This window comes from Eulemur rufifrons, chromosome 25, assembly GCF_041146395.1.
Source record: "Eulemur rufifrons isolate Redbay chromosome 25, OSU_ERuf_1, whole genome shotgun sequence".
In the NCBI taxonomy this organism is placed as follows: Eukaryota; Metazoa; Chordata; class Mammalia; order Primates; family Lemuridae; genus Eulemur; species Eulemur rufifrons.
In genome coordinates, this window is record NC_091007.1 from 10,038,864 (window position 1) to 10,057,028 (window position 18,165).

At 43.2% G+C, this 18,165-nt stretch overlaps 1 protein-coding gene and 1 non-coding gene across 2 annotated transcripts; both read left to right on the forward strand.

Annotated features, from left to right (window-relative positions):
* Positions 1 to 5,608: 5,608 nt before the first annotated feature.
* On the forward strand, positions 5,609 to 5,715 carry LOC138375431 (U6 spliceosomal RNA). Its single transcript, XR_011231505.1, has one exon. It is a non-coding gene; the product is annotated as a U6 spliceosomal RNA (small nuclear RNA).
* A 2,176-nt stretch (positions 5,716 to 7,891) lies between these two features.
* Positions 7,892 to 16,212, forward strand: MEIG1 (meiosis/spermiogenesis associated 1). Its single transcript, XM_069458912.1, has 3 exons — positions 7,892 to 7,902; positions 12,433 to 12,599; positions 15,863 to 16,212. Exons 2-3 carry the CDS (start codon positions 12,462 to 12,464, stop codon positions 15,989 to 15,991), a joined length of 267 nt encoding a protein of 88 aa, XP_069315013.1. The 5' UTR covers positions 7,892 to 7,902; positions 12,433 to 12,461; the 3' UTR covers positions 15,992 to 16,212.
* The last annotated feature ends 1,953 nt before the right edge of the window (positions 16,213 to 18,165 follow it).

Below are 18,165 nucleotides of genomic sequence, written 5' to 3' on the forward strand. Positions count from 1 at the left end.
GCCGGACCGCGAGCCGGTTGGGAAACCCAGGCCGGCCATTTCCGGGAACCCGCGCGCCGCCTCGCCATTGGCCGGCCGAGTGCAGCCAAATCCAATCAGAGGAGTCCGGGGGCGGAGCCAAGCGCATCTGGGCGGGCTCCCGCCGCGCGCGCCCTCGGATTGAAAGGCGCCCGCCTAGCTGCTAGGGTTCCCGCCGGAAAGCGACAAGCACAGCGCAGGTGTTGCTCGGGGAAGAGCCTCTGGTGTCGGTGCAGTTAGACTAGTCGCGCGAAGGAAAACAAACACCAAAAGCAGGCGGCCCCACCCAAGGAGGCGAGTGGGCTGCCGGGGGCGTTTTGCGGTCATTCTTCGCTTCCTCGTCTGCTGCCGCCTGGGAGCTCGGGGGCCCTTTTCCTTCTCTTCCCGACGGTTATGGGGTGACCGTGAGGGTCGCAGGAGAAAACGTATCCGACTCATGGTAGATACAGTAACTGTTCGCTCTCTAGGTTAGAGCAGGTAGTCACTTAGGTCTGAGCGAGGGAGAAGGAACCCAAAAAGTTAGGCCACCAGCTGGAACAGACAGTCCCTGGACAGACAGACTTGGGAAGGAGCCACTGATTTCCCAGAGTCACCCAGGTACCGGTGGCCTTCCCCCGTTACGTATGAGTAAGAACAGAACGAACACTGACTATCCAGCCGCCTTGGGATTCAAACAAATCTGAACAGCAGCCGCTTGGGGTTCGGCGTGGTCGCTCTTTTCCTCTCCTTTCGCTTCTGCACAAACCTTAGCTAACCCTGTCCGCTTTCACTCAATAAACCGCCACTGCAGCTCGGTTGTGTGCGCGTCCTGAAATTCCTTTCTGCGACTTTAGCAAGAGCCTTTACGCCGGTGACATCTTCATGGCAAGCCAGGCCGGAGACTATTCCATCCCGAGTGACTTCTGGTGAGTACTGCTGTCCTCACCCTGGAGACTGGATCGGAGGATTTTCTTGTTTTGCTAATGCAGGCTTTCCGGTGAGTCACAGGTGCATAACCTGCTACATCTGGCCGACCGCGGCTCCTCCTAACCGGGGTGGCAGAGGGTCACTCCTCAGGCCGTGTAGATCCACTGGGGGACACCAACCTACGGAGCTGGCAGGGGACTTCCCCACGCAGGAGCCGGTGGTTCACTCTCCGTGGCTACCCTGTGCGTAGTCTCTGCTGCTAAATTCCACTCTTACTTCAAAGTGCTTCTTCATTAAGTGTGGGGGAAAGATGTCTGTGATTTAATCAGTCACTTTGCTGGGCAGGCTTGTTCTTGTCGCGGCTTTCTGGTGCTTGTGTTCGTTGCCTATTTCGGGGGAGGAATTACCAGCAGAGATGGGGCAATGTGGAGGAACAGGAGCTTGGGCTTTGAGGCTGCTGAGTCCGGCATACCGTGGAAGTGCTCCGGGACATGAGACTCCCCACAGGAATGAAGCATTTGGAGGCAAAACCTGAAAGAGGAGAAAAGCCTTCCAGGCACAAAAAGGCCCACCCACTTTAACCATCATTTCAGGGCTGTAAGTGCGTCCTTAAATCTGGGACAGAGAAGGGTGAGATCTCTGAGGTCTTGGAACCTGAGGAACCCCAGTTTTAGAATGATACATCCCAGCATTGGACCACTGATAATTGGACATGGCCCATATCTCTTTACTTCACAGCAGTTAGAGGCCCTTGTGGATAAAATTCCCTGGACAACTTCTCACCCCCAGGTTCACGGAATCCAGGGCAGGGTCAGGAACCTCCCCTGGGGCTGTAACCTACAGGGTGAGAGTCTGCAATGCCCAGACTCTGTAGGACAGGCAGGGAGATGTCAGGGACACCTGTGTCCCCCACTTTTTTCCTGGCAAGGTAATATTTCACAGAGGTTAGAAGTCCCTGTGCCATTTCCAGGTTTTGTCCCTGGAACCGAGAAAATCTGTGTGATACTCCCTCCGTCCCCAAACACTCTCTTCTTGTCTGTTTTCTCTGGACTTGGGACTTTTTCAAATTAATATAAAGAAGAAGAAATTTGTGTCTCTGTGTAATGCTGTCTGGTCCCAATATGTGAGGTGTGGCCAGTAAATGGCAGCTTAAACTTTATAATACAATCCTTCAATTAGAGCTTTTTTTTTTTTTTTTTTGTAGATAGGAAAGCAAGTGGACAGAAGTCACATACATCCGAGACTTTATGGCACTCAGAGGGCTCTGATAAGTGCAGTTCTTGCCTTGAGAAATGCCGACCTGGTGGGCGGAGCTCACCAGCCCCCACCTCCCCCAGCTTCAGTTTCAGATTCTGAGACCCACCGACCTCTGGTGGCCCCTAAACCTAACTTGGAAACTCCTCCGACGTTTCCCCAGCTTACCAGCCGACTGCCAGATTACCCAACAGTTGCCAAATAAACTAGAAGCAGATCTCCTTTGCCCTCTCCATGACAATACAAAGGGACAGTCTTGCCACAGCGCCGTAGAGATAGCCCACACACTTTTGGCAGTATAGTTGCCGGAGAATTACGAAAGGTCACTTTAACCACCAGAGCCCTCTTACAATATGTGGATATAGGCCACGCACGGTGGCTCATGACTGTAATCCTAGCACTCTGGGAGGCCAAGGCGGGCGGGTGGATCATTTGAGCTCAGGAGTTCGAGACCAGCCTGAGCAAGAGCAAGACTGAGACCCCGTCTCTACTAAAAAAAAAAAAAAAAAAAAAGAAAGAAAGAAATTATAGCTGAACAACTAAAAATATATATAGAAAAATTAACTGGGCATGGTGGTGCATACCTGTAGTCCCAGCTACTTGGGAGGCTGAGGCAGGAGGATTGCTTGAGCCCAGGAGTTTGAGGTTGCTGTGAGCTAGGCTGATGCCATGGCACTCTAGCCAGGGCAACAGAGTGAGACTCTGTCTCGGGGGAAAAACAACAAAAAAAAGCAATATGTGGATATAGACTCATGTGCAGCCCAACCTTAGAAGACTGAGATAGAAACACCATCCAAGTTTTGACTTTCTGGGGAGAAAGAGGGTATAAAGTCTCTGCTGCCAAGGCCCAGGTTGCACAGCATACAGTAACCTATCTAGGCCACATTTTGAGTCCAGGCCAGGGGAGGCTGTCAGTCCAACACAAGGAAGCCCTCTTGCACAGAGACCATCACAAAGAAGCAACTTAGGACATTTGGGCATGGCAGGGTTTTGCCGGATTTGGTTACCCAGCTGTGGACTTATGGCCAAGCCTTTACATGACTCAGTGCATTCTATTCTCAATCTCCAACGATATCAACTCGTGTTTAACTGCCCTTTACACTCTGCAGTGGCCTCCTTCTGATCTCAAATTCCTGCTCACTTGGAATCTATGTCCTCACAGATATCTAGGACATCATGGATGGCAGAGATCAGTTTGTACCTAACTGTCCTGGAAACTCTCTTTGCCCTATAGTGCTCCATTTTCCCTCCTACTCCCTTGATGGAGACCAAGAACTCCTGGGGCTATAGGTAGGGACAACAAGCCCTGCCAGCTGGAAGCTGTTACAGAAAACAAGTCCTCCACCCATACACCCTTGTAAGATTTCCAGGCCACAGAACACCTGAGGGGGGAATGTCAGAGTAGGTAATCAGTCAGGGAGGAGGAAAACAAAAGTTAGCCAGCTGGCTGAAACTCTCAGTCCTTGAATGCACCTGAGGAGAAGAAAAGACCCCTTAATTTTCCAGCATTGCACAAGTACAAAGTGACCTTTCCACCATTGTATAGGAGTAAGAACGCAGTGAACACTAACAGCCCAGCCATCTTTGACTTCGACAGATAAGAACAGCGACCCCTCGGGGTTCAAGGCAGCTGCTCCTTCGGAGTCTGCCCACTCCCTTTCTAGAGAATGTGGTTTTCACTTCTGCACAAGCCTTTCCTAATCCTGTCCCAATTCACTCAATAAACTTGCCAGTATCACTCAGTTGTGTGCCCATCCTGAAATTCCTTTCTGGGATGTCAGCAAGAACCTTTGTGCTGGTCACACCTCTTCCATTTATAGCATCTACAAAGTGAGTGCATAGCCATCTCTGATGGTCGCCTGATGATCACAGCACACATCCATGATCTTTGGGCAAACGAAGATCCCAACAACATCTTAGCTATTAGCCTCTCCCCCCCCCCCCCGACATTTTGAGCTATAATTTTAGGAAGTTAGAGGGGTGTATAAAAAAAAAAATGAACGGTGACAGAAAGGTCTTGATTTTTTTTTTTTTTTTTTTGAGATGGAGTCTAGCTATGTTTCTCAGGCTGGTCTCCAACCCCTGGGCTTAAGGGAACCTCCCGTTTCAGCTTCAAAAGTAGCTGGGATTTGAGTAACATACCATTGCACTGCACAAGAAAGGTCTAGAATTTTTTAACCACCAAAGCAAGTTTATGAAAATGTTGGTTAAAGTACCGTAATAAGGTTTCCCAAATCACCACAATGGCATTTATTGTGACCTACCACACTGTCAGTTATCACAAATAACCTGGAACACTTTATTATTTATCTGTTGTGGAGGTGGAGCAGTGGAGTGGAGAGGTATAAACGCCATAGTCAGCCAGGCACAGTGGCTCACGCCTGGAATCCCAGCTCTTTGGGGTGGGGGTGAGGCAGGAGGATTTCTTGAGGCCAGGAGTTCGAGACCAGCCTGAGCAAGAGCCAGACCCTGTCTCTACAAAAAAATAGAACAATCAGCTGGGTGTGGTGGCACAGGCCTATGGTCCCAGCTACTCGGGAGGCTGAGGCAGGAAGCTTGAGGTTTCAGTGAGCTATGATGACGCCACTGCATTGCAGCTTGGGCGACAGAGTGAGACTTTGTCTCAAAAAAGTAAAAATAAAAGACACCATAATCACTAATTCCAGTTAAATATTCTGCTAGTGTACCAGTGGTAACACCTTTGATTTGGTGTAAGATGGTTTGACTTAGAATAGAGGAGAATTATCACCGGGCTGAGGTTGTTGAGACCTAACAACAGAAGTCTGCTGTGAGTCTAGGATCTAAAGAGTCTCTCAGAATTTGGGCTCCAGGAAGGGCAGGACAAGATAATGCTCTTACTCTTAATTATGTGCTCACTTTATCACCTCTTCTTCTTTCCACAAGGGATACAGGAGAAAAAAATGAAGGGAAATAGAGAATCAGGACAAAAAGAAAGATGGGATGGAAAACAGTGAAGATAGGCAGGCATGGCCCAGAGACAGGCACACGTGTACTCCTGGGAGAGGCAGGCCATGCATTTGGCTCTTCTAGAAGCCAGAGCAAAGAGGGAGACACAATCACTTACTAGCTTTTTGACATCCTTAAGATAAAAATAAGTTTTTCCAAAAAGACCCAATTTTCTGGATTCTGAGTCCCAAGAGAAATCCTCCTGAGTGCCTGTAAAGAAACCTGTCAGATGCAGCCAACAATGTCACCAACTGTTTTCTGTTCCCTCCTTCCCCGGTTTGGAATCTCTGACTTTCAGCAATCCCAAAGCTCTCTCAACTTCCAAGTCCGTGATTCGTTCTATCTCAGCAAGACTGAAAACTGCTAATAAGTTTATGTGGATTCCCTAGAAAGACTAAAGTCATTAAAGTCACATTCTGAGGTGCTGAGAGTTAGGACTTTAGTATTTGAGAATGGAGGAGGTGTGCTTGCTTCAGCATTACCTGTACTAAAATTAGAACAATACAGAGAAGATTAGCATGGCCCCTGCATAAGGATGACATAAACATTCCATATTTAAAAAAAAAAAAAAAGAAAAAGAAAATGAATGGGGCACAATTCAAGCTATAACAAAACAACAATGTAAAATAATACATATAATATTTATATTAAGTTGTTTGATAAAAACTGGTGGTACTATACTTACCACTAAGAGTTAACAGTTTTAAAATCCTATATATCCTAATTTATAAGATTTAGCTGCAGACAGCTCACCTTCACTTTTTGTGATTTTTGTTTTTGAAATTTTGATTTCAGTTTTAGAAAAAGGTAAGAGAAAATTTGGCTTAGAAGTAGGCAGAGAAATCAATGGATTCATTCAAAGTTGACATTCCAAAATAGGTAATTCAGGGGCTCAGGGTCTAGTCATTAAATTTTGGAAACCCTAATTAGAGTCAGATGAGATTCCAATCTAGGTTGTGAGCCCAGATTTGAACCCAAGAAGTCACCAGGCTCTTAGACATCACATTTCTAGCTACCATGCCATGTAGCTCCATGGCAACAGAATGGTGGTGGTGGCGAAATACATTATCCAAAAAATATTGCTTAGGCAACTACTGCGTGCTAGGCATTGTTAGGCCAGTGGTGGAGCAGAAGGACCCAGGGCTACAGAGGACTGAGGAGGAGGTTGTGTGTAAATCCTGTAGGGCTTTGCTGGCTTCACAAAGCCTCCGGTTGTCACTCTGCTTGTCACTCTGCATAAGATGGGAAGCCACTGCAGGGTTGTGAGCAAAGGACTAGCATGATCTGACTTAGATTTTAAGCAGATTGTGCTTGAGTTGACTGTTGTGTTGAGAGTAGACTATGGAGGGGGAAAGAGAGACCTGTTAGGGACTATTGCAATTCCCAGAGAGGGGGAAATGATGGTGGCTTGGACTTGGCTGGGAGTTGTGAGGCCAACAAGTTGTACTGATGGACAAATACGGAAAGTGAGAGAAAGGAAGCTACATGTCATCTACTCAAAGGGAAAGACTTGGAAAGAGCAGGAGAGAAGGTGTTTGTTAAGGTCATTTGGGACTGTTGAATATAGGCTGGATATACAAGTCTGAAGTTCAGAGAGAAAGATCTGAGCTGAGGAAACAAATTTGAAAGTTGTAAGTAGAGTTTTTCTTTTAGTTTTAGTATTTATTACTAAAACTGTTTTAATATGACTTTTAATTAAAAGTTTGTATAATTTCTAATATGGCTTCTGTTTAACAACTGGCTCAAAAAAATTCCCCAAAATTTTAACTATTGATTCTCTCAATCTCTGATGAGTTGGCTCCGACAAATCACTACCTCTTTCTCTTTCACTCTCCAATTTATTAGCAAATCTTGATGGCTCTACGTTCAAAATGTGTATCTTGAATCTAATCACGTTTCACCAAAGTAGCCGGTTATTTTAAATATAATAATGAAGATAATGTTAGAACAATAATTAAAGCTACCGATATTTATATTTGGGCTTACTAATTGTCAGGCAGTTTGCCCGACCCTATGGATTCGTTCATTTAATTCCTGCAAAATGGACAGACGGGATATCTCCTATCAGGAACTAGAAACACCAGTAGTCTCCGTTCTCCAATCCGCTTTCTTAGGGAATTTGGCCTGGGATTCAAGAAGCAGCAAATAACCCACTTGCCCCTCCACCTGTCCGCGGGTGTAAGCCCGTCGCAAAGTCCCCGCCCAGGGCCCCTCACGGCTTCACAAGCTGTCCCCTCCTCCCGTCTCCAGCCCTCGCGCATGCGCACAAAGGCCCGCCCCCCGGGGGGCGGGGCCGGAGTGAACCTAGCCCTTGCGCCGCGCCGCCACGTTGCTAGGAGACGCGAAGGTCGAGGAGGCCGCGACAGTTGGCTTCTCTGGCCCCACGGATCCCGAGTGTCGAACACAAGCCCCGCGGCGCCCGCCTGCGCGCTTCCGGGAGCGGGGGGGGGAGTCCCCGACCTCTCCTGCTCGGCCGAGCCAGAATAACCACGGACAGCCGCACCCAGCAGTGGGTAGATGCGCCGCTGAGGGCCGGGATGTACCCGCCCCTCCCCTGCACCCTCCTGGGCCCCGCCCCGGAAGCCCAGGCCCCGCCCCTTCCGCCCCGCCGTCCCTACCTGCTTCCCCAGATGCGCCCTGGCCACCCTTGAGTTTTCACGTTTCCTCGCTCTTTTCTTGACGGAGAGTCTTTCTGGGGCCCCTCCTGAGTTTCGGATTCTGATTCTCCTGGAAGTTCCCGGGCCGCCCCGCGCCCCGGTGAGCTTTAGGGGCCGCGACTCTGAGGGCTCACTCATTTGATCCCTAGCTCTTAGAATACTGTACTTTTTCCATCCCAGCCTTCTCTAGGCAGATTTTACTTCAAAAGCACGTTTGGTGATTTCTCGCGGAAAAAAATTTGAGGCATGTTCGCAGTCGCCGACTGCAAAGGAGTGTTTTTGTGCTGCACACATGCTGATTAGCACACCTGGACCACCAAGGCAAGGCATGTTTGGGCAACCGCTTTTTGTTTCAGCTGAACACCCAACAACTTTGGGATGGGGAGTTGAGGGACTTTAGAGACTGTCTAATGCTTCACCTTTTAGAGTTCAGGTAACAGGCCCAGGAATGTTCATGGTATTGGCTCAGGTTATGTGCTAGTTACAGGGCTCTTCCACCATATCCTACTGCCTCTTAGGAACAGAAATACTAATCATACAATGGGGAAATACATGGAAGATGATGGAGACGAATGCTGTGGGGGGTTTAATGGCACTGAAAGTAAAGAGCCAACTGAGGTGAAAACGTATTTTGCATAGAAGGGAGTTTGGGGTGGCTGGCTACATCAAATGCTTTTAGTTACATTACATCTTTAGAATGTCAGGGATTTGAGATTGGTGGGATTAAAATACAGTACAGACGAGCCTGTACTTAGGGTGGGGTTCTGTCCCAATAAACCCGTGGTAAGTTGAAAATGCATTTAACACACCCAACCTACTGAACGTCATAGCATAGCCCGACCTACCTTGAATGTGCTCAGAACACTTACATTAACCTGCTGTTGGGCACATTATCTAACACAAAGCGTATTTTATAATGAAGTGTTGAATATGTCATGTAATAGTGAATACCACTGAAAGTGGTAAACAAAATGGTTATATGGGTACTCAAAGTGCAGTATCTACTGAGTGCGTATCACTTTTCACACCTTTGTAAAGTTGAAAACTCTTAAGTGGAACCATTGTAAGTCAGGGACCCTATGTTCCCATATAAACTCTAATAGTGTTTAATAAAATTCACTTTTTGCAAACTAGAAACTCAGGCATGGCCATTTCCTGTTTGTGGAGATACAACTTGATATTACAGAAATCAAATTCATTTTTTTATCAATTCTTTTTTTTTTTTTTGCTACAGTGTTTAAAGAAACCCCTCAGTTTGAAAGTGCTGAATGTTAGCTAGCAGAATTAGTACTGCCACTGAATTTCCCAGAATCACTGAAACATTTAATCAAGGAATTGTAAGTTGATCTTCCCTAATTTTAGTTTCATTTTGTGATTTTAATAAACTGAAAGTAAGGAAGACCAAAAAATGGAATTTGCACCACAACTAGCTATAGTAGCCACTAGGGTTGCTGTTATGGTGAAAATTACATTCATATTACCTTTAAATATTTTGGGAAAACAAAATTTTGAAATGCCTGATAATAACTAGAAGATTTTTTTTCTTCTGAGAAAAATAGTGATTTTCCCAGAAGTCCAACTGAATACAGCATATTTTCTGCTCTTCTATTAAATGTAGCATTTTTATATGTACAGTTGGCATAGTTGACCTGAGAGTGACAAAAGGTTACATATTTGACATTCAGGAAAATATTTTTTAAATGAATATGAGCAAATTAAAGTGTTTTATTATGTATCTAAAAGCCAACCTTAAAGCAAAAATGGCTTGGATAAAACAAAAATTAGATCGTACCACTACTTTTAGAAACTGCTTCATCTGGGCCGGGCGCGGTGGCTCACGCCTGTAATCCTAGCACTCTGGGAGGCCGAGGTGGGCGGATCGTTTGAGCTCAGGAGTTCGAGACCAGCCTGAGCAAGAGCGAGACCCCATCTCTACTAAAAATAGAAAGAAATTATATGGACAGCTAAAAATATATATAGAAAAAATTAGCCGGGCATGGTGGCGCATGCCTGTAGTCCCAACTACTCGGGAGGCTGAGACAGGAGGATCCCTTGAGCTCAGGAGTTTGAGGTTGCTGTGAGCTAGGCTGATGCCACGGCACTCACTCTAGCCTGGGCAACAGAGTGAGACTCTGTCTCAAAAAAAAAAAAAAAAAGAAACTGCTTCATCTGTAAAAGCAATGTAAGTAATACTGCCACTAAATCCAATAAAAAACATGACTAGTTTTTAAAGTATTTTTAATACAGTGAATTCACACTCTTTTCCTTTCATGTTTGTTAGCATCATTTTTTGTGTGTTATATATGTATAGTTTATATGTAATCATATATATGTATATATATATATGAATGGGTTATCAGGCTGTACTCCAACTCACTTGTTGGGTAGTATATAGCTAGTATATCACTAGTATATTGTGCATCAGTGAAGTAGTGAACTTCCTATTACAATGAATGGAATTAAAAGACAAGGAGTTCACTAAGGCCTGGCTTTTTTTTTTTTTGGTCAAGTATTGCAAATTTCACATAAATTCATACAATACCATAACAATGAATTATCTTAAAATGCAACATGAGCCTGAACCTAAATCAATAGCTAAGGATCATAAGTTTTTAAAACGTCACATACTAGCAAAACCCTAATTTTCTTTGGTCTGATCAATATATGTATTGGTAGATATATCTACTTAGATATATCTACTTATGTAGTTGCTCCTCGGATCAGGGTAAGAACTATGTGACTCAGATGACTTCATTTAAATCTGGAGCTAAGTCCAAACAACTGGGGGAATTATGGTTTCAGAATAGAATGTAAATACTATAATCTTTAGAATGTTAAATAGTTTTTTTAAAATCTAGAGGAAGTAGGAGGAACATTAGATCACTTTTCTTATTTTTCATAGAAAAGAGTCAATCACTACTTGTGTGTCAGATTGATAATGTGGAGTTAAAACAAAGACCCTTGGCTTCCCCAACAGTCTTCGTTATCTTTTTCTATTAACCATTGAGGTACCTTTTATTTTTTATTTATTTATTTTTTTTTTTTTTGAGACAGAGTCTCACTCTGTTGCCCGGGCTAGAGTGAGTGCCATGGCGTCAGCCTAGCTCACAGCAACCTCAAACTCCTGAGCTCAAGCGATCTTCCCGTCTCAGCCTCCCGAGTAGCTGGGACTACAGGCATGCGCCACCATGCCCGGCTCATTTTTTCTATATATATTTTTAGCTGTCCATATAATTTCTTTCTATTTTTAGTAGAGGTGGGGTCTCGCTCTTGCTCAGGCTGGTCTCGAACTCCTGAGCTCAAACGATCCGCCCACCTCGGCCTCCCAGAGTGCTAGGATTACAGGCGTGAGCCACCGCGCCCGGCCTGAGGTACCTTTTAGGCTACATCTTTCATATTGAAGAAACAGTCATTAGAAATTCAGCAAGTATGTCAATTTTCTTTCCATTTCCTATTTTTATTCCTGTTAAATCCAGGTAAAGCCAAATTTATTACTCTTGTAAAGGCATTTGCTATACGACTCCTTTTTATAAAACTTTTAATGTCTATCTCAATTCATCATGTGTTTAGGATGATGTTCACTCAAGGTGAAGGATAGATATTTCTCACTGATGTGATGATTATTTTGGCTTTTCCTGTTTGTACTTCAATGTATTTCGTGACCTTTTTAACATATCAGCATTTGTCACTGTGATTGAAAAAATTCAAACACTTTAATTCATTTACAGCATCTGACTTTAACATATTTCAGCCATTAGAAATATTTTTAAGGGAAGAGCAGATCAAGGAATCATGGTGAAAATTCTAGGCACTTTATTCCATTAAATGACTGGATATATTTTGGTAATAAATAAGAAGTGGTTGCAAAAGCAAGCAAAAATTATGACATGGGAAAAGTGGCTACAGAACTTTGGTGAATAGACAGTTACATGAACTCAAGTTGAATATTTGAATTTCCAAGACCATTAGTGACCCTTCTACACCATTTCAAAATCAATGATGTCAGCATGATGACAACCATTACAGCTTGCATGGACTTTGTGTCAGTCTGTCTTCTCAAATTGGGATTGTGTGTCACAGGGACCTGAGCAAATGAATTGCGGTGATTGGGATGTTTCCAACCAATTAAGAAATGGAAAAGGGAGAAACCATTGCTTCCCAGCAGCAAAGAAGGGAAGAAGATGAGAACACTGATCCTAAATTCCTTTTTTAAGAGAAAAAAAAAGAGAGGGGCAATTTTGAATATAATTACATGGAATGGTGGTGGGATATTTTAACAATCTACTAAGCAGTTACAAATTAAGAGTATGTTTTCAGAAATGTGCAAACTATTGCCTGGAACACCAGAATTTCTATACAGCATTTAGGACAACACTCTGAATGCAATTTTATTTGATAAAAATATAAACAGTTCTCCATGTATCTTTCAAGGGTTTTTTTTTAGAGTTTTTTTCCCCCAGAATAAAGCATGAATCCTTCTCAATCTAGGAACTGAATGTTATAAACTTAATATATTTAAGGGGATTCTCAATTCTATATATAACTTTTAAGTGTCAGTTTTGTTCATTCATAAAGGGACTTTTCAAATTGTCATTATAATATCTATTAATGTTGTTTTAACATCTTTCAGAAATTGTTGGTAATAAGGCCTCTGTAGCCATGGCTAGTTCTGATGTGAAACCAAAATCAATAAGTCGTGCCAAAAAATGGTCAGAAGAGATAGAAAATCTGTACAGATTTCAACAAGCAGGATATCGGGATGAAATTGAATATAAACAAGTGAAACAAGTGTCTACGGTAAGATTCATTCCTGTACAAACTCCTTCATGTTATTGATAAGGAGACCAAGGGCCAGAATAGTGATTTTCTAGGCAGACTTGAGGGGAGAGGTGGTCCCTCAGCTGGGGACACTCAGAATTTTCTAACTTTTATTGAGCCACTGTGCTCTGCTAAATGAATCTTTTATGGTAGATGATTACAAAGCAGAATCTTTTACCCTCATTCAGACAATTCTATTATCAGATATTTAGTTTTTGTGTAACTATAATTTCCCTCCATTATGGGAAGTTATATATACAATTTATATATACAAAACATAAATTCATGGTTAACCTATTTTAACCATGAATTAGAAAGGGGTTAAATAATATGTTTTTATGGAGACTATATGTGACAAAAAAAGTGTTAGAGAACATCTCCTGACTTTGGTTGTACATTTCAGGCTTTCCTGGGAGAATAGAGACATAGTTTTCATGACTTTACCATCTGTGCCTTTTAAATAGAAAAGACTTGACCATTATCACTTTAATGCTGTTCAAAAATAAGCTTCATAGCTTGCCTTGAGTTTGGGATGCCCCTAAAGATATACAAGGCCCAGAATCATCATAGGCAGTGTGAAACACAACACACTGTGTGCTCTTTTCTCTCCTGCACCTATACCCCCATGCCCGATAATGTTACTGAGTCAAAACCAGATTTAAGAAAACACAAAGTACATCTTTAAATGGGAAGTCCCAAAAAGCAACTGAGAAGGGTGTGTGTAATGGAAGGAAGAACAGCTCTACTCACTTTAGGACTTGGCAATTATAAAGAAGTTTTCGTTTCAACTCAGTATATGTTTACTGGATCCCTACCATGTGCAAATTTCTATAGCAAGTGCTTTAGGAGACAAAAGTATAGATGAGAGAGGACCTGACCTCAAGAAACCCCATAAGCCAGTGGGAAGAGGACAGGCCTTGGAGTCGGTCAGTTCAGGGTTTGCATCCTGGCTCTACCTCTCATCAGCTGGGGAATCCTGAACAAGGCTCTTAACTTCACTGAGCCTCCATTTCTTCAACTTGAAAAAAGTGATGGCAGTGCCTGCTTTAGAAAACTGTCACAGTTCGTGTCCCGCCAGAGTCGGAGGAGCTTTGGCCGGGCACGGTGGCTCACGCCTGTAATCCTAGCACTCTGGGAGGCCGAGGCGGGTGGATTGCTCGAGGTCAGGAGTTCGAGACCAGCCTGAGCAAGAGTGAGACCCCGTCTCTACTAAAAATAGAAAGAAATTATATGGACAACTAAAATATATATATACAAAAAATTAGCCGGGCATGGTGGCGCATGCCTGTAGTCCCAGCTACTCGGGAGGCTGAGGCAGTAGGATCGCTTAAGCCCAGGAGTTTGAGGTTGCTGTGAGCTAGACTGATGCCACGGCACTCACTCTAGCCCGGGCAACAGAGTGAGACTCTGTCTCAAAAAAAAAAAAAAAAAAAAACTGTCACAGGAATTAAATGAACTCATGTGTTTGAAGTGCCTGACATTGGAGCACTCAATACTAATTTGTTGAGTGAATGAGCAGTAAGTGTTTCATGAACAATAGTTTTAGTAACCTCCTTATCTTGGAGTTGAAGAAAATAACAAGAAGAACAATAAAACCATATGCAAGATAAAGTATATGTGTCTTAAGTAAAAGAAGCACAGGAACTTAGAGGAAGACAGAATCACTTCCTTCTGGGGACAATCCCCAGAAAAGGCTTCATGCCCCCAGTGGCATTTGCAGTGGGCCTTCCAGGATGGATAAGATGGTAACTAAAGTCTTGCTTTGGTTGAGATGTGTCCACCAGTGTGCAGTGGCCTGAGGGTTTGAGCAAAGTTCTTTTTCTTTACTGAAACACACACCTTTGTGGTGCTCTTAGTACTTGCTGACCTCCCTGCCTAAGGAGAAGGTAATTGGACTTGAGGATTGTTATCATTCCGTTCCACCTTGGGCATGAAGGTGTCCTAGATGAAATGGGAATGATCAAATTGAAAGTGAAGAAGAAGAAAACATTCAGAGATGGCAAGGGATATAAAGAGGACAAATACCCAGAAGTCACTGAGCACAGGACCTGTCCAGCTGATTTGAGGATCATCTCATGTAAAATAGCTCCAGATGTCCTGAGGAGGCAGCGGTTGTACTGTTTCTTCACTGAGATGGTTCTCAGGACCCTATTCAATAGAAGAGAATTTGCTCATGGCTCCAAGGGGAAGAGGGCTGTAATGGAGCCGTGAGAACACCTCCTTCCACTGCTGAGGGTTGTGGAGGCCACACAGGCAGGCAGGACATCAGTGATAGAAGGGGCTGCTAATTTTCTATAATGTATATGGCAAAGGGCCTGCCAAGGTTTATCAGATAGGCTGCCACCTGTTTTTACTAATCCACAAATCAATGGGACAACAGAAAAAAGGAAATGCGTTAGAAAATAAAAGACATAGGAGACACAGATGATACATTCATCTTTTCTCCCAATCGAAAGCTGAGATTTGTAAGTGAGGAATATAAAAAGTACAGGACTGCCTGTATGGAAGGTATTGAATGACAGGATTTGATTTTCTAAAACCTGGATAATGACAAAGTGCATCTCACAAAATCCAGGAGGAACATATTTAACAATTACAAAAATGCATTCACCTGATCAAGAAGGCATGACGTTGAATTTAGAGAGGAAGGAGAGAGACAAGTGTCCAAAGTAGGTCAACTCTGATGACAAACAAACCAACATGGCACATAAAAAGGAAGGTAGGAGAAGTAGGACAAGATTGTTGAGGACTATATACATGACCTCAAATTCCTGTTACCAACTGGACTTCAAGGTGAACTTGAAATTTAGGCAGAAGGAAATGCATATATACCTTGAGCTATCTCTTGAGTCTAGTTGTTTCCTCCAATTACTGTAGTATCAACAACCAGTAGGCAGTCACTGCCTTCAAAATGAGGCCCAGGCCTAATTTTAGAAGTTATAATGTTTGAAATTATTTATAAATATAAAAACAATGAAGTTTAAATTATTTTCACTGTTTTCTCTATCTTGTCTACAATGTAGGAATTTAGATCTAGAAATTGGCCTCCAGGGAAAAGCACTGAATTAGTTGTTCTGCAGTATAAGGATGCAACTTAAAGATACATTTTGTGTGTGTCATACTCTAAGAGCTCAAGCATGTTTAAGTGTGGTGTGAACTGTCCTTTTAAGTATTTGATGGTAAAATATGAGACTGAAGTAGAACCGGCATTACAATATTTGTATCTGGTTTTTGATGTGCAGGTAGATCGTTGGCCAGAGACAGGATATGTGAAGAAACTTCAGAGAAGGGACAATACTTTCTATTACTACAACAAACAGAGGGAGTGTGATGACAAGGAAGTCCACAAAGTGAAAATTTATGCTTACTAGGCTTTCTCCTTTGTGTCACTCGTCGATTATATTTTAAGGATTCATTGTTTCATTCTATATCATGTAAATGTTTGTCGTTTTACAAAATAACTCCAAAAATACAGTCTTAAATTTAATGTTTTGTAGCACGAAAGCCATGAAACTTAGTACCTACTACTCATCTTGTTCTGTTCTAAGATATGGCTGCAGATACATTAAAGTTGTACCCTTCTTGGTCCTGCTCTTTCTGACCATTTTAATTGTGGTAGAATAACCATTAAGCGTGGGGCAACGATAGCCCCCTTTGAAACCATTAGTAGCCAATGGTTAGGCTGCGGATGTATTTTCATGTAGCAGATACTATGAGTGTACCACGCACATCTTGCTTCCTGCCTTTATCTCTTTACTAGATCACTTTGAAATGCCAGATCTGCGTTCTATGCCTCAAGTGCTTTCTCATGCCTTTGGAGTCCATTGCCTCTTGCTGGGCAGACTAGAAATCCCAAGGAATGTTCCCGTGCGAGCATCCCTCCCCCAGTAACTGATAGGGAGTAGGTGTATAAACCCCCCCAGCAACCTTGCAGCTCAGGAGGAGGAAGTCTGAGGTGTGTGTTTGACACTGGCTCCCAGAGCTTCCCCAGTAGGACTTAAGTGCCAGTCACCTGTGGTAGTATCTGACTAGATAACATATTCTAATGGGTGCCTCCCAGCCTTGCCACTTCTTCTATCCACTGCGTGAAGATCTTTTCCTCTTGAATAACCTCCTTGCACTTGAAGCCTTGTCCTAGGGTGGGCCTGTGGGTTCCCCCACCCAAAGCAACCTAAATCCCAATGCTGTCTGGAATCACTGCAGAAACAGCCTAACTGCTCATGAGCAAGAAAGGCAATATCAACCTTTATGCTTAAGAAGTCCTCTCCTCAAAAATTAGTGAGTCTTGACTGTTTTGAGACTAACTAGATAAAAGATATCTTTTTTATTTTAACTTTTTCACTGATAAGTTTATTTGTCATCATTTCTAAATTCTGACCTTTCAATAGATTTTTGGATAGGGGTCCATACCATCCATTCATTCAAGTCTAGCTCCCATTTCTCAGAACCACTGTCTTCACTGTGAAACTCCATTGGTTTTCCCAATTCAAACTTGTGCCTCTTCAACAATTTTTATTTTCTGACACACACATCATGGAAAGGATAAGTAGCCTGGCAAGCCTCTTTTATGCCTTTCCTAAGACTGCCTGGTATCATCTTGCCACTTTTCATCTTGCCATTTTTTTTTTTTGTACCTCTCTGGTCGTGATTTTTATCATCATCTTCCAGATTTGGCGGATAGTCTGGTTCGAAGGTATCCCTCAAGGTTCATGTGCTGTGAACTTCATCCCAAATGCAACAGTGTTGAGAGGTGTGGGGCCTAATGAGAGGTGATTATTGTCATTGTCATGAGAGTGGGCTTGTTATAAAAGCGAGTTCAGTCCCCTCTCACTCTCTTACTTTCATGCTTTCTCGCTCTTCTGCCTTTCTCCATGGGATGTCACGGCATGCAGGCCCTCACCAGTTGCCAGTGCCATGCTCTTGGACTTCCCAGCCTCCAGAACCATGAGCCAAATAAATTTCTATTGTTTAAAAATTACCCAGTCTCAGGTATTTTGTTACAGCAACACTAAACAGACTAAGACAGAAGACCTTGTGGGTGCCAAGCATAAGAAGTCTTCTAAATCTCATAATACTGTCTTTTTTTTTTTTTTTCCTGGTAAAACCGACCGTAATAGTCAGAATAACTGCTCTGTAATGATGTTCAGGTCCTTATCCCTAGAACCTATGAATATGTAACTTTATATGACAACAGAAACTTTGGAGATATAATTAGGTTGAAGATCTTGAGATGGAGACATTGTCTGGGGTCATCTGGGTGGGCTTAGTGTAATTATAGGGGTCCTTAGAAGAAGGCACCAGGTGAGTCAGAGTTAGAGAAGGAGATGTGATGATGGAAGCAGATATCTGAGTGATGGAAAGAAAGAGTCAAAAGCCCAAGAAAGCATAAAGCCTCTTGAATCTGGAAAAGGCAAGAAAATGGCTTATTCACCTAGGGTCTCTAGAAGGAAAAACACCTTGTTTTTACCAAATAAGACCCATCTCAGACTTCTGGCCTTCAGAACTGTAAGTGAATAAGCTAATTCCATTTTCCACTACTCAGTTT